General features: G+C 44.7%; 1 protein-coding gene across 3 annotated transcripts; it reads right to left on the reverse strand.

Moving 5' to 3' along the window:
- Positions 1-213: 213 nt before the first annotated feature.
- Positions 214-8,801, reverse strand: XAF1 (XIAP associated factor 1). 3 transcript variants are annotated; one of them, XM_075113098.1, is made up of 9 exons: positions 8,724-8,801; positions 8,511-8,577; positions 5,678-5,813; positions 4,640-4,696; positions 3,592-3,844; positions 2,476-2,543; positions 1,853-2,203; positions 1,298-1,367; positions 214-362 (listed from the first exon to the last, which is right to left on the reverse strand). In XM_075113098.1, exons 2-9 carry the CDS (start codon positions 8,540-8,542, stop codon positions 334-336), a joined length of 996 nt encoding a protein of 331 aa, XP_074969199.1. In that variant the 5' UTR covers positions 8,543-8,577; positions 8,724-8,801; the 3' UTR covers positions 214-333. The 3 variants fall into 3 exon arrangements, with proteins under 3 accessions (XP_074969199.1, XP_074969198.1, XP_074969200.1); XM_075113097.1 differs by lacking the exon at positions 8,724-8,801 and having other exon boundaries at positions 8,511-8,606; XM_075113099.1 differs by lacking the exons at positions 5,678-5,813; positions 8,511-8,577; positions 8,724-8,801 and adding an exon at positions 4,890-5,010.
- Positions 8,802-15,533: the final 6,732 nt, after the last annotated feature.

Genomic DNA, 15,533 nt, shown 5'->3' on the forward strand with positions numbered 1-15,533 from the left:
GGAATTCAGAATTCCTTATTTCCTTCTCTCCCCTGGAACAAACATTTTTAAATAAGCTGCTCTTCTTTCTGAAGTGGGTGGGAAAAGTACGTTCCTAAGGCAAGAAATATTTTGAAATGGCAACAGCTGTTGAGCCCCCATCACTTCTACAGTTTTCTGGTGAAACCTTTCAAATGCCTCTCTTGATAAGGAATAAAAATCTGAGTCACTCTTTGTTCTCGATCCAGAGTAGCAAGTCACTTTTACTTGTCAATAAAGCTACTACACCTTCAGTGTCTTTTGCTAAAACTGAGCTGAAGCTTCAATCTGAAGACATGCCTCTAATTTCCAGATTTAATCTTGAGTGTTGTGGAGAAAGTCCTCTGTAAAACAAACAAAGGCCAGTTATGAGTGTTTTTAAAGTTTCAGTTTTACAGCCTTCCTATGTCATCACTCAGCTGAACAATATAAAGAAACCACAATGCAAGTCAAATAATCCGTATAATTACCATGTACTTACTTTTATTTCAAGACTAGAGTCCTGTAATTCAAAACTAGGCAAACTCCCTATTTCTCACTTTGGTGCTTTCTCTCTCTAATTTACCAGGAGAGGAAAGTTTTACAGGGAGATGTAATACTTCATTTACTGAATCAAGTAGAAAAAGGACAGACTGAGAACAACTGCTTTCGGTTTCATTTAATTGACTGGACTGAGAGGAAACGATACTGCTTAGGAACTGAAAAGCAGAGAGGGATGTTAGCAGAGAGAAGTGTTAAGATTCAGAGCCTGTCTGGGACGGGGGGAGGAAAGAGACTTACTGCCTATGGATCAGTGCAAGCTCAGCTGGAGGTATTGTCTGGCACAATTACATCAGTGCTTCTACTGAATATGCAATTTTTACTATGGAAAAAAAAAATAATTTTACTCCTTGTCTTCTGAAACTATTCTTTCAGTCTCCATTCAGTGTTGGAGCAGGCAGACCTGGGACAGAACATCTGTTCTGTGAAATCTTTTGTGCTGATCTCTGCTTACAGTAGGGAAGGTACTGCACTGTTCATTGTAGCACAATTTGAGAGGCACAATACGTGTTTCTCTGAGTCAGGAGCGTGAAAACATACTGGCTCTGAAGTAACGCTTGCTTAATGCAACCTCATGGGAACCCACTGTGTGTTGGAATCTAAAGAGCTTTGTCATATTCTGACTAGTAGCTTTTCTGGATGCACTTCCTCTGTAAAATATCCCATTGTTCCTACTAACCCAATATAGAATAATCCTGAATGATGAATTCTATTCTAAATTTCTGAAATTCTGCAGTACCTTTCTCTTCATGGCTTGATTTTTGTTTCATCCTAGCACTTCTCAGAGACGACCAGCGCAGACATTTGATCTAGAAAAATAAGTAACAGTCATATCAGTGGATAATTTAACATGATATTCAACATGCAATCATATTCAGTAGGGAGACAGCTGGGCCCCTTTGTTGGGACGGAAAATTATCTAGACCTCCGTCTTTGATGCAGCTGAGATATAATCATACTATTCGCTTAGCAGGAACAGTATCAGCCTTCAGCTGCTGAAGACTTTCCATGATTTGAGCTTAAATTTTAATGGCATGAGTCATGTTTATTATTTTCCTAAAACTCAAGCAGACTATAGGCAATGGATGTTGTTTGTGTAGATGTGAGCATAAATAGTCAATGGAATTAACCAGTTTCATGCTTTACAGAGAGAGTGTACCTATGGCCAGCATTTCAAGAAGCTATGGAATCCAGAAACGGGCACTGGGACGCCAGGCAGTGTGGAGATAAGCAGTGACTCTGTAGGTATGGCACTTTGCATGTAGGAGGCTGAGTCCAGTGTGTCACTTCTCACCTCGTGTTTCTGAAGTGTTGGAAGCGGCAGAAGAATGTTGCAATGGTCACAGGCCACCAGCATGTCAAAAGACTGGGTGTCTTTAAGAGCTTGAGGCAATGTGGAAAGTCCACCTTTTGTGGGAGAGGAAAAGCCAATCTTTTTGTTCTTTGAGGGTTTAAGTATGGTTTTGGAGGTCGACGGCTGGTCTCTTCCTTTCGCTTTGGGACGGACATCTTTCCACGCCCTTGCATTCTTGGAGTGGGAAGAGGGAACCAGGGAGGAAGAAGACTGTGGTGGATCACTGCTGAGTTTTGAAGTTGACTGGCCAGCTAAAACTTCTGTCAGCTCATGGGCTGCGCTGCATTTATCCTGTTAAAAGAGAACATGCATAATGAGGTAAAGACTGGCATTACACCCAGCCTTGTGGTATGCTGTGATTTGCAACAGACGTGAGTCACGGGGAGGGACATCAGACACCACCTCACAGTGATGCTTCAGCTGAACACAATGTACGATGAAACTGTAGTTTGAAGAGCCAAGACACATTGCCCTTTCTTATCTAATATACAGCTTTTCAGAGAAATAACCTGGCTGGAAATTAAGCACAGACCATTCTCTTGTTCAGTTTCAAATGTACTTACCAGATGTTGGGAGTACTGGTCATCTGGGAAGGACTTATTGCACTTCTGACAAAGATTGCCACCAGTACCTTCAGAGGAAAAAAAAATGGAGAGAAACACAGTGCTGACACTAGTCATCTAGATGGGCAGCTCAGATCCACTTATCGTCACTGGTTCTAAAGAAACACAGAATGCTGATTCCACTGGCCATGAAGGAATTAGAGCTGTGACTACATTTTGCTTTTGGCACCACTCAGAACCAATCCACCATCCCTTCTTGCAAAGTCCAGGATATTTGGAATTCTACTCCAGCCCCATGTTTTGTGGCCCAAGATGCTTCACTCCTACCCTGGCCTAACTAATTCTGTTGCTAGAGGGTTTTGTGTTCTGTAGTTTATTTTGCCAACTACTGCACCTACTGATCACAGAATCACAGAATCACAGAATCACAGATTAGAAGGGACCTCAGGGATCATCTAGTCCAACCTTTCTAGGAAGAGCCCAGCCTAGACAAGACGGCCCAGCTCCCTGTCCAGACGACTCTTGAAGGTGTCCAACGTGGCCGAGTCAACCCGTTCCCTGGGGAGATTATTCCAATAGTGACTGTCCTCACTGTGAAAAATTTCCCTCTTGTGTCCAATCGGAATGTCCCCAAGAGAAATTTGTGTCCATTCCCCCTTCTTTTCCAGAACCATTGATAGCGTTAATGATTTTTTTGTCTTGACATACTCTGTCCAATACCTTAGGCCTAATAAAGCTGCTCTCAACTTCGAGAAATCAAGGTATGCATCACTGGCTTTATATATGAAGTAGAAGGAAATTCTAAATCATATTTTCTGCTGTGAAGACAAATAGAAAGAGGAAGAAGTTCCACTAATTTTCTGACAAAAGGAATTTCACTTCCAGGATATAAGGGAAGCATAAAGCAACATGGCCAATGAGCTACCAGTCAGTGGAGCCACTCTGGCTTTACAATAACCAGCATAATAGAAAGAAACATTTGGCCTTTTCGCTGTGGTTGGTTAAACAACAATCCTCTCCAGCCTGGATTACTGAGAATTGTAGAGAAGGCAGGAGAATATTCATTGTGATTTAACAGAGTTGACCCAGTCCATGACAATGAGCGATTTTGCTTACCAGTGGGGTAAATGAATGTTGCATTAGTGGATGCTTCACTGGTTTGGAAGTTCACATCCTCATGATAGGACAGATTACTGTTCCGACAAATAGCTTTGTGACTCTTCTGGTCTTTGTACATGATGTATTTGTTACACTCCCAACACAGCTCTGTTCGGCTGGCACAGGTGTTCAGATGTTCCTGCAGCTCGTTGGAGGGTATTTCAAGCTCACAGATGTTGCATTTCATTGCTCGTTTGTGGCATTCCTTGGTCTGCACGTGAATAGAAGAAATTTTTGCTAATTTTGTATCAATGCTAAAAGAGGGCATTGGGTGAGAGCAATGAGTGACTGTTTAAGAATGCCCTCCTTCAGGGGTATCTACACAACCAAATGCATGCAGGCTTAGCTGTATTACGAATTCATCTATCTAGACTATCTTTAATGTCGATGATTTCAGCAATATAAGGCAAAATGGGGATCAATAGCAGTGAAGATGTTCTGCGTCAGTACAGGTTAGCAGCAGAGCACAAGCCCACCTAGAAAAATCCAATACTTCAGCTACCACTGCCAGGGGAAGCCTGCTGTGTCTTCTCTGCTTTGGTTCCTTGAAATGGTTAGATTGCAGCTAGCATGGACAGGCTGCTCTCACTTCCCAGCCTCTGCCAATTCTTTTGTGTATCTCCTTAGCTGTTTCCTTGACTTTTGCTTTGTACAACTCCTTTGGAAAAGCAGGTAATGTGAGTGTGGGGCACAAGAGAAATGTCTTTGAGAAGCCCTCAGAGAACATCAGCTTGAGGTGCCAAAGATGAGGAAGTAATAGATTATGTCCTGGAACAGACTGTGCCATCACAACTGGATGGACAACCACCATGGGATATACTTACTTACAAGGGGGAAAAGGTATGCCGAAACACAGCAACTGTTGAGAGGTTGAAGTTTCTTCATGGTCCAGGACAGGAGTCAGGTTTTTACATGTTTTTGCTGTTGAACCTACTAGTGTGACTCTTGGTGTCTGGTCAAAGAGGAGTCAGCCTGGAAGGTAAAAAGCACTGCACTCCTCACTTACCAAATGATGCTCCAACTGGTATTGCTGCATACTTTGGTGACAAAGATTACATCTGACCTGCAGGCAAAACATACAGCAGTTCATTGGGAGCATAGCAGGATGGTTGGTGCTTTCATATGTCAACATAACTTCAAGTTGCTGAGACGATCCTCCTGTCATTTTCATCCCAATCATTGACAAGCTCTGGGTGAATTTGTGTTACTTTGTCAGGCCTGAGCTGCGTTGACGAGATTTAGAGGAAAACAGACACCTGATGATTCTGCAGGAAGCTGTCATTCTGTGCGAGGATCCAGTTCTCAAAGGTGCCCATGTGAAATAAAGAATGTGTATTCAAAATTTTGACTGAGGGTTAACTTAAAAGTATAGGTCTGATGTTCAGCTAGTTGAAATTATAATAGCCCCTCTGAAAACATGAGCTATGCTAGTTTTCTATAGGTTTGCCATGAGAGCTGCTCATGTGTTCTGTTAAGTAACTGAAATCAATGGAATTGCTAAAACAATAAAACTAGTAAGAGAATAAAAAGTCATGCCTGTGTATTCACGATTCAACACAGTACCCGTAGCTACAAGGTTCTTAATGCTATACTAAAAATGCTATTGCCTCACTATATGGAGAGCTGATAAATTTACTCTGCCAGTTTAGTTTTGTTAAAAAACCTGCATTGATGTCATAGCTTTGTATGAGCAAGGTTTATGTCAGATCAGGTACTGTCTGTCTTCCTCTAATCAAATCTCTTAACTTGCATGCTCTGGCTAATTCACAAACACTAGGAGGATGTATCTATACCTGATCTGTAATTTGTATCACTGGGGAGACTGAGATACCACAGTGGAAGTTTCATTCTCTTAAGTCGAGTGTGCCATAAGATCAAAAGGCCTGAAGGGTCGTATCAGACCCTTACAGATTTTCTGGTCAAACAATTACAGAAGTTCAAACTAGTTAATATAGAGCACAGTACCACGAGCATACTACTTCAGGGCTGGCAGAGCTTTCTGCTATTTGCAAGAAAACCCTGAAGAACATGTAGCATTCCTCACCTGCTTATGTGCTTCTGTTTGATGGTCTTTCATATCCTTTTGGGCAACTGGTTCGTCACATTCCGGACAGAGAGCAAGAAACCGCAAGCAGTGGGCCTCATGGAGGGAGAAATTCACCACAGGCACATCTCGTTTACTACAGAGCACATAAATGGGAAAGAGAGAAGAGTAAATGAACTGGTGCGGTAGGTTGACCCTGGCCAGGAGCCAAGCACTCATACAGGTGCTCACTCACCACCACCCCATCACACACACAGTGGGACAGGGGGTGAGAAAATACAAAGAACAGAGGTGAGAAAATTTGTAAGTTGAGATAAAGACAGTTTAATACTTGAAGGAAAGAGGCAGCGGGGAAACAAGGGAAGCAAATTACATCACTCAGCACATCCCACAGGCGTACCTATGCCCAACCAGTCTTTGAACAATAGCCACCTTGGAAGAAAAAGAATTTTAAAACCCAACCCCATTGTTCTTCCTCTAATGCAGTTTTTATTCCTGAGCATGAGGTTACACAGTATGGAACATCTCTGTGGCCAGTTTGGGTCAGCTCTCCCAGCTGTGTCCCCTGCCAAACTCTTGCTCACCCCCAGCTTACTCACTGGGAGGGGGCAGCGCGGGGAAAAAGAGAAAACCTTGACACTGTGCAAGCACTGTTCAGCAAAAGCCAAAACACTGGTGTGTTATCAACACCGGTTTAGCCTGAAATACAAAACACAGCACTGTAGGCTGCTATGAAGAAAATTAACTCCATCCTAGCCAGACCCAGTACAACTGGTTACAATTCAACTAGTTTGTCCCTAAAAGCTAGAAATAAGTATTTGTCTTTCCGATTCGTCTTAATGAGACATTTAGAAACGGGATTCTGTTCCTCATTCTTTTGTGACATATTACCAGGAATACTTCTGAAAGGGACAGGGCAGCTGCAGGAGGCTCCTGGTGTATCTGTCCAAAAAGGGTTTCAGGAAAAGCTCCGGCTGTTATTTACATTGTTTACAGATGTGGAAAGAAAAGAAGGGCCCCTCTTCTGGGTGTCATCTAGTGCGTGACAAAATTTACAGCAATTTGGCTCCCAATGGACCAATTTAAGATAGCCCGGCCAAGCAGCTTCTGGCTACCTATCTGCTCAGGTAAAGGCTACCTCTGAGCTGAGATACACAGATGTCACCATGCTCAGTGGCTTCAGGAACAGCCACTTAAGTTCATCTGGGGAATCACTTGTTTGTTTTTAATAATTGATGTGTTCACAACACTAGTGACAAGAACTGAGATACGGTTCAACAGGGCTTGGGTAAGACCTCCTGAGAAAGCTTCCAGGTGCAAGCCTTCAGCAGTGTAAAACTTCCATTGCTCACCTTGAAAGAACTTTGGGATGACTGACCTGCACACCAGCTGATTTTCTGATTTCTTCTGCCAGCAGGGCCTGGGACCTTGGTCCCATGGGCCCCATCTTAGGATGCCTGCTCCACTGCCCTCACTTGAGGCTCAGAGACATTAATGCACCAGGCACAGGAGGTGAGGTGTATCTCTGTCTTTTCAAAGCCGTTACTGCAGTGGGCCCAGGACCCTGCAGCAGGAGGTGCGGATGCCTGACACAAGGGAGTGATGGTCGTTAGGACATGGCAGCTGGAGGTAAGTCCATGCAACCTTTCTGGCCTACGAGAGTAGGAAGAGTGCCTGAAAGGACACGTATACTTCCAGCTCCACTACTTCGAGGAGATGTGTGAGGCAGAATAGCTGATGCCATCTGGGCTTTCTGCACTAGTCTTTGTTCCAAACTCTGACATCACGTTTGGGCCACAGAACCAGTTCACCCAACATATTTGCTGGTCACTCAATGTGGAGGGAATGGCCAGGATGAGGCCATATAAATTACGAACAGCCCAGCCGTGAGACAGTGCAGCTACAGAAAAAAGGCCCTGGGGCAGCAAACTCTTCAAATTTTCTTAGAGAAGGTAAGTTGTCTCAAGGAAATCTACTTTAGACATGGGGAGAGGCTTCTTATGCTCATGATGGATAAGCAATGGAATAGATTTCCTGTGGGAACGTGTCATCTCTGTGACCAGAGCTTTTAAGAATTGTTTTGAGGCATCCATCAGAAGTTTTAGTCAATGTAGGTCGGCCAGGGAGTCTGATCAGTGCGGAGCAACTGCTTTATTCAAAGCATCTCCTACAGCCTCTTAGGATTTAATGCACAGGCTCTCTTTTTGCAAGGCTAAGCATTGGGTTTCCTCTGTGACCAAATAAAATTGAGGCTAAGTTCATGTTTAACCTTTCTAAGTTTGACTCTTTTTCTTAATCGCAGTGCTTCACAGACTTCATTCATATAATTTGCCCAATGGCCTAGCTACTAGTTGAGAAACATGCTATCCTTATGCCCCCTTTCAGCCTTCTCTTCTATGAGAGATGGCCAATTACTCTGAAAAAAAAAGAATATTTTATCACTTAACTGCAAATATAGCAACAGAAAGAAACATCAGCCATGGGGGAAAACTGAGGCAGCTGCTGGGTTTGGCATGGTCCATGCACTCCTCTGGCAGATACTGCAAAATTATCCACAGTGATATTATGTAAAAAGAGAACACTCAGCATAGGAGAGGGCTATGGAAGAAACCTCTCCACAGCGAAGTAGCAGGGAAGCAGCAACCTGGAAATGTGAAAATGCATACAAAACATTTTTGTTTACTACTTGATGGCCAGTGTACACCCGTTCTGTTGTGTGGTTCTTCTTGTTCTACCCCTGTTACAGGAGACCTAGATAACATCAAGGAAAATCCTAGAAAACTCTTGAAATCCCCACACTTTGTAAGGGTAGAGAGGGAGAAAGATCTCTTACCAGTTTTTGCAGAACCTGTGCTCCTTTGTCATGATTTTTCTTCCTACTCTGCTGGATAGCCTTCCTTCTATGAGCAGAGAGGAAAAAAAACTGAAACTGAAAGCCTCTGTTGCAGTAACTCCACCCCAAACAGCTGCTTAGCCAAACATTCTTTAAAGGAGAAACAGAATCTTTGCCAGACAAGTATTAGCTTTTAGTGCGAGTTCCACATACATTCGCTAGTCCTTAGAAGAACTCGGGGTGCCAGTTTCCTTCTTTCCCAAATAAGTTTAATTTACAGGAGCTGGTTTATGCAGAGGCGGCTGGGGGGAGAGGTGTTCCTCTGTCCCACAGCCGCAGGGCTGGCTGACCTGGCCAGCCTCTGCCCCCCAGCACCCGGCCATGTGAGGCTGGACAGGCCTCTGAGCAGCCTGGTTTAGCTGAAGACGTCCCTGGTCACTGCAGGGGGGTTGGACTAGATGGCCCCTAACGGTCTGTCAGGGACTAGAAACTTGTCTCAGCATTGTTGGCGGGCGAGTTTCACTACTAAAGCCTGATCACTGCGGCAGCTGAGCAGAACAGTTCAATCGCCAAGGTCGACCCGGCAGGAATGTGCACCCCGTTATCTCAGAGTGCTCCCCTCCGCGCATAAGCCTGGGCCCAAGGCTGACTGGCAACATGGTGGGGGCTCGGACCCTCTAGACCTTTCAAGCACCTTCTAGCGATAGTACTGGGCATGCGCCCCACCGCCGAGTGGGAGGCAGGGGTGTCCAGAACAGTTACTGACTATGCAAGAGAGTAGCCTTATAAAAGGGCAAACCAGCAGAGACCACGGGGGGTGCATTCTGGAAAATTTCCCCCTCCACCGGCCTCAAAGATGCATCAGATGCCCGGATTCCCCGCCCGACCGGACGGACTGCCGCAGATCCGTGGTGATAGCTATCGCAACAGTCCCGCTCTCTCCCTCCCTCTCTCCCTCTCGTTCCCTTTTTCACCTTTTTTTTTTCTTTTTCTTTGCTTTTCTTTCCTGTATCTATTTCTGGCCCAATAAAGTGACTTGGCACTTGACTCCATTTTGAGTCTTAATTCTGCTCCCAAGAATGTAACAGGAACCTAGTCACGATAACACATTGGAGTTAATCAGAAGTTAAGCCCAGCCACCCAGAATTATCTGAGGTCGGTTGGAAAGCAAGGGGGTTTAACCTCTGCCAAATTGTTCAACCCAAGAGTGGATCGTGCCAAGGTCCCTGCCAACCCAGACTATTCAATTGCCCACACCCTCCTGCCCACAGCCGAGTGAGCCTGTGGCTCCCACAGGAGGGAGGCCGCAGGCTGTGGCAAGCCGCCCACTCGCCAGCACCTCAGAGATGCGAGAGGTAGCGGGACACCGTCTTCATCACTGCTTCCCCAAGAGGGCTGCAGGGACCCCTCCGGCCACCACCTCCCCTGGAGCGGCAATGGCTGTGGGGAGCCTCAGGCCCCACCGCCCCTTCCTGCCCAGCACCTGTGCTCTGTGTTGTGCAGGTGTAGCACCAGCACCTGTCCACAGAGGAACCTGCGGGGAGCGTGGTAGCCCTGCCTCTGGACTCACCTTTGGTGGTATTTGACTGATAACCATTACACTGCAGTCTAGCAGGTCGTAGCTGGGGCAGGAGCCAGCAGAGAGGAAGAGAAGGCACTATGAAACAAGCCTTCGGGTGCTACAGTCCAAACCCAGGAGGGCTGCTTGGGGCAGTGGGCTCTGCCAGCGCCTGCCCTGCACCCCACCACGGCTGGCCCTGCTCAGCTACAGCCCTTGCCTTCATGATGTCACCACAGCCATTGTTCTCTCATCCTGTCCAGTCTGCAGTGGGCAGGGAGGGCAGGGGCATGCTGCAGCCCCCTCCACCTCTGGAGTGGTGGCCATGGTAGCATCCAGCCTCACCAACCCGCCTTGGCCTCCCTGGGGCAATGCTGTCCCACTCAGACAAAACCAGACAGGTAGTAGAGAGGAAATATTCGCCTGCTATCACCATGGCAGGGAAAACCAGCACTGGTCCTCCAGCCTCTCCTCACCAAGCCCCATAGTGTGGCTGCTCAGCCTTGCCCCAGCAGAATCCCAGACGCCACTGTTTCCTCAGTGACCCCCCAGACCACTTCAGGGTATCTCAGTATGTGCAAGGCAAAATCTCCAGCCTGCATTAACCAGCTTTGCCTTTTCTGCCTGGTGATATCCTGCCGTGGTTGGGGCTGACCGGCAGCACCAGAGGCCCCAGCTGCAGCAGGTCCTGCCTGTCACTGGACCTCAGCTGGGGTCATACAGCTCTACGTTTTTCCACAGGGAATTATTCAGAAGAAATATAAGTTAAAGAGAAAAAGGAACAGAGCTTCACGTTTTCATTTCAATGTCAGTACCAGTATCTTCTGGATTTTCTGGGGGAAGGCCTGTCATTTCTTGTACTGGCTACTACAGCTGATCCCTTACAGCATTATGATGCAAGCAGCTCTTCCCTGATGCTGTAGACCCTGCCCGGTGTGGAACGATGAGATACAGGAGATGCAGAAAATATGAACTGACCCTCTTAGTCTGTAAAATGGGGACAATAATATTAATTCTTCTACTTTGCAGAGGTATTGGGAAGAATCATTCACTAGTATTTGCATAATGTATTGTAATGCTCTACACAACAGATGTCCCAGATGTTACTCAGAAATTTCCCATCCAAACAAGCCCCTTCTGTCCCACATTTTTCTCTGGGAAAAATGAAAGAAGAAGAAAAAGGAAGCCCAATAAGCCATTATTTAGACCTGGGAGTAATGAGTGTTTATCTGGATTTTCTAACACAAATTATGTAATGAAGCAGAGAAAAGGCTTTTCAACAAATATGTTAATGAGATGGCAGCTAAGGGAGAGGTTACAGAGTTGCCAATTCCGAATCAATTTTTTTAATGTGATTTTCTTTTGGCTTTTTTTTCCTTTTGTAGTCATTAGCCTGCACAGCACTTGAATGTGCTTTAGGGCTTCATGCAAACTGTATGGGAAATACCAATTCTAGGTCAAGAAAGCCTGATCAGCAACACACAGTGACTGAGAAAACCCCACTGACTCAAAATTCATAATGAGGGCTTTTATGTAGAAAGTTGTTGGGCACAGGGATTGTACTGAAAGGACTGTTCGTTCAGCGCCTCAAAAGCTTTTCTTGGAAAAATATCAGATGCTCCACTGGGAACTTACTTGAAAGATACTCCTAAAGCAACACAGTGGACTGGCAGTGACTGGAAAGTACTGATTGGAGAGAAAACGGAAAGTAATGAAACAGTGATTTTCTCTGAATGCTGGTAATAACTCTTTCCATTTAAATTCTGTGTAAACCTTCCAGTGTGTAACATTATTGTACAAGACCTCTTCTAGGCATCTTTTTAAGTCAAGCATCACATAGAGGTAAGTTCTGAGCTGGTTGTTTTTTAAATATGATTTTCAAAAGCCTGGGTAGAAGACACTTCTTTTTCTGCTAAGTCCTAGAATGTCTCAAGGTCGCTTGGTTTTGGATTTGTTTCTCAGTGTCAAGTATGATAGGTCTTACAGTCCTTGTTTAATATATTTTTGTTAAAACTTTTGTACCTCTGGGTGTTTTATGGAAAGAACGTTACATGAACAACATGATTTAAAAAGAATGTGAGGAGAGTTTTTGTCTTGAGAGGGAATAGCAGTTATCTAGGTCAAATGGACTGCTTTTAAAAAGGCAAACTGTACTTGTGGGCTTGCACAGCATTTGAATTAGAGGTGAAAAATATGTATATCTACAATTAAATTAATCAACTGCTACCTGTAAAGCCTCCTTGCCACAAACCGTTCCTCTCCAGCAGTAACAGGAGAAACTGGGATGATTGGCTTGTAGTAAATAAGATATATCAGAAAAGCAGCTTCTTGGGAATGACCTAAACTAAAATTTTCCAATTTTTCCACCTGGATTGATGACCCTGGAATTCCTACCTTCCAAGAGGACTTCACTTCTATTCCCTTTCTACTAACCCAAACAATGCAGGTCAGCCTTTGTTAACTAGTCTTCATCAGCGTCCCACTTCTGAGTGGAACTCTTTACAGTGGCTCCCGCCACTGAATCTGGTATCTGAAGTACACAAGGGAAGACTGTAAGACTCCGTGTGTGGTTTGACAATGCTGTCAAGCTCATCTATGAATTTGCTGTCTCGAAAGGTACGGCTGTTCCTGTCCCAGCTGTTACTGTTCCCAGCCATAAGTGGCCCAGTCTCTTGAGCTGCCTCTGGTGCTCACTGAACACTTCATTGAACCTATTCAGCTCACCAGCTCAGCAGAAAAATGTTCTGTTTTCCCTGTCAAGTTAAACTCCAATGAGCCCCAGAGCCACCAGCTGAGTAACAGCAGGCAAGCCAGGGCAGGTCAGTGGCAGCAAGCCATGCGGTGGGCTTGGCTGTTACTGCATCATACCCTTGGTTCTTGATGTGCTTTAAAGTACCTGTGTTTATTGGGGTAGAAGAGCAGTAAATGGGAGCAGTGGTGTCTAGTAACCACGGAAAGGGATGCAGGTACAAGAGACCTGAATCAGCTCCTGGTCCCACTTCATGTCACCACCCATGCCTAGGTCTCTTTGTTACACAAATATCCTTTGTAAACTGATTTGAAACTTACTACCAAGAGGAACAAGAGCAGCATATTATTCAATGTTAGAGTATCAAAATATAGCCCAAAGGCTGCTACAGCCTCCTGCTTCTAAATGATGTCTGCAACCAAAAGCTAATTTTACCTACTGTCTTTAAAGCAGTAGTTAAAGGCTGTGAAACCACGCATCTCACATACATGTTTGTAAATACTGCTCTGGTCTCTGCTATGTTCAGAGCAGTACTGACTGGAGGAAAGGATTCTTTTTTCCTGTTGGCCTGTAGTTAGTGCTCAATTAGCATGAGCTGAATTTCTGGCTGTGGGAAGTTTTTGTTTGAATGCTCCCTTTGAACCATCTAAAACTCCTGCTGGAGGTTTTGCAAGCACTCTCTGCAGCTTCCTTTTGCCCGGCTGTCAGACTAGTTCTGTAAAGCAAGCAGCCAAAGCTTTGTCCGCCTTCTCCTTGGCACAGTGAAGAGGAAACTCATGGGCAAATTATGTGAAAGACCTGCCATTCCTGTAGCGCTCTCATATCCAACCAGTGCCAAATGTATCTGAGTTGTAAGCACAGACTGAGGGAGACAGGGAACAGCTGGAAGACTTGCCAAATCGAACATGCTCCTCTGTGCTTCTCTCTGTTGGTGTGCACTGATCCCTCAGAGAGCAGTGCCCAGCCTTGGCCTGCCTTGTAGACTGCTCTCTTCCCCCCATTTCATACAATCATGCCTTTCCTGCATCTTGACTATGCACTGCAAGGCTTTTCCATCTCCTTATTGGAATGTGGATGTCTCCTCTCTTGTCCTCACTCAGTATTTGTTTCCTTGCCCATGTTGCTGCTGTTTGCGACGATACATGAATAAGTGGTTCTAACATCTGGATTCAGTCAACTTCTCAGCCTCCTGGTTCTTACAGTAGAGAGCACGAATTGGCACATGTAAACCTCCAGTGGTTTATAAAATAGGGATGGAGGTATCTTAAATATGAAGTGTGCAGTGGCAGGATGGTTTGAGCAAGGGGGTAACAAGGTCAGGGTTTACCTTGCACGATTAGAGGTTCAGTTCAGTGCAGGACTTTGTCCTTTGCTGCTCTGCAACAGCCAGCTGCTTTTCTTGGTTTTAGCTGAATTCCTAGCAGACTTCCACAGGAACTGTAATTGGCATTAATTTGATTTCTTCTCAGCAGTCAGCACAGACATTTTTCATGCATAAATATTTCACAGGCACTCCAGCAAATCAACTTGCTCTCCTCCTGAAGCAAACCTCTAGAAAATGAGCTTACTTTTGCAAAAAAGAAGTAAAGAAATAAAAGTTGTTCATTTCCATGGTCATGCTTAAATTTTTTCGCAGCTTTTGCTTTAGTCAAAGTGCTGGGAATGATCAGCCTTTAAATTTAGGTTTCTAAACTCAGTTTATCAGTGCTGATCTTGATTCATGAAAAGATTACTGTTGCTTAGTTTCAGACCTGGGTCTCAGATGCTCAGGTAAAGGATATTTAGACAAGTAAATGTAAACTGTAATGTAAAAAACATAAATGTCAGGTAAAAACACACTCAGGTAAAGGATATTTCTTTCAAATCTGGGCTCAATGTTGTTCCTAGATCTCCCTTTCTCATTAAATGGGTATTGACCAGGCAGCTGCACTGGAAGAAGTGAGAAGTGGGTATTTCTCTCTAAGGGTCAGGTACTTGCTGGTCCTGATTGACACCTCCCTGTTTTCTTCCTTTACTACTTCCCTTCTGCTCTATAATCTCTTGGGAGGCCTGCACCATCTTCTCATCCCTGTCCCAAGCCAGCTGTTCCTAAGAACCCTAGGGAACATTGCGTTTCTCGCACCCCTCTTCTTCTCCTCCCAAAGGTCCACCCTTCTGCTTGACAGTTGCCATATGAACAGCAGAAGAGGGTACTCCAGTATCTTTCAATCTGATTTCCTATTACTGAGATGCTTGTTCTTTTTTGTGAATTCTTTTTTTGTTTCGTTCTATATCGAAGATGTACTTTGCATGGCACACTGAAGGCAAGTTTGCAATAATTCTGCACAGTAAGGAAACATTGATTCCCTTCTCTGTATTTCACAAAAGAGGACACTAAGGCATGGACTGGTTAACTGAACTGCCCACAGGAGTCCCTGACCTCATTCCTAGGTATAGCAAGGAAGTCTCCTTTCACGGGATTAGTCCATCTAAAGGTATCAACACATTCATGTCCTTTCCCTTTATTTTCTCCTTTCTGCACTGCATCTCATTTAAACAAGAGGACAGCAAATCACATTTGCACTGGTGTATCAAAGTGAACCTTAGTACAACTCCTTTAGAGTTAACTCCTTGCATTTTCTTATTTAAGTGCTTGTAGTCCTTTTTCTTTGTTGACTAGGGACCATTTTTTCATTGGAGACGGTCCACAGGAATGCAAGTTTTGGCCGATTCCTCA

The sequence above is a fragment of the Phalacrocorax aristotelis genome, chromosome 18, assembly GCF_949628215.1.
Source record: "Phalacrocorax aristotelis chromosome 18, bGulAri2.1, whole genome shotgun sequence".
NCBI classification, from domain to species: domain Eukaryota; kingdom Metazoa; phylum Chordata; class Aves; order Suliformes; family Phalacrocoracidae; genus Phalacrocorax; species Phalacrocorax aristotelis.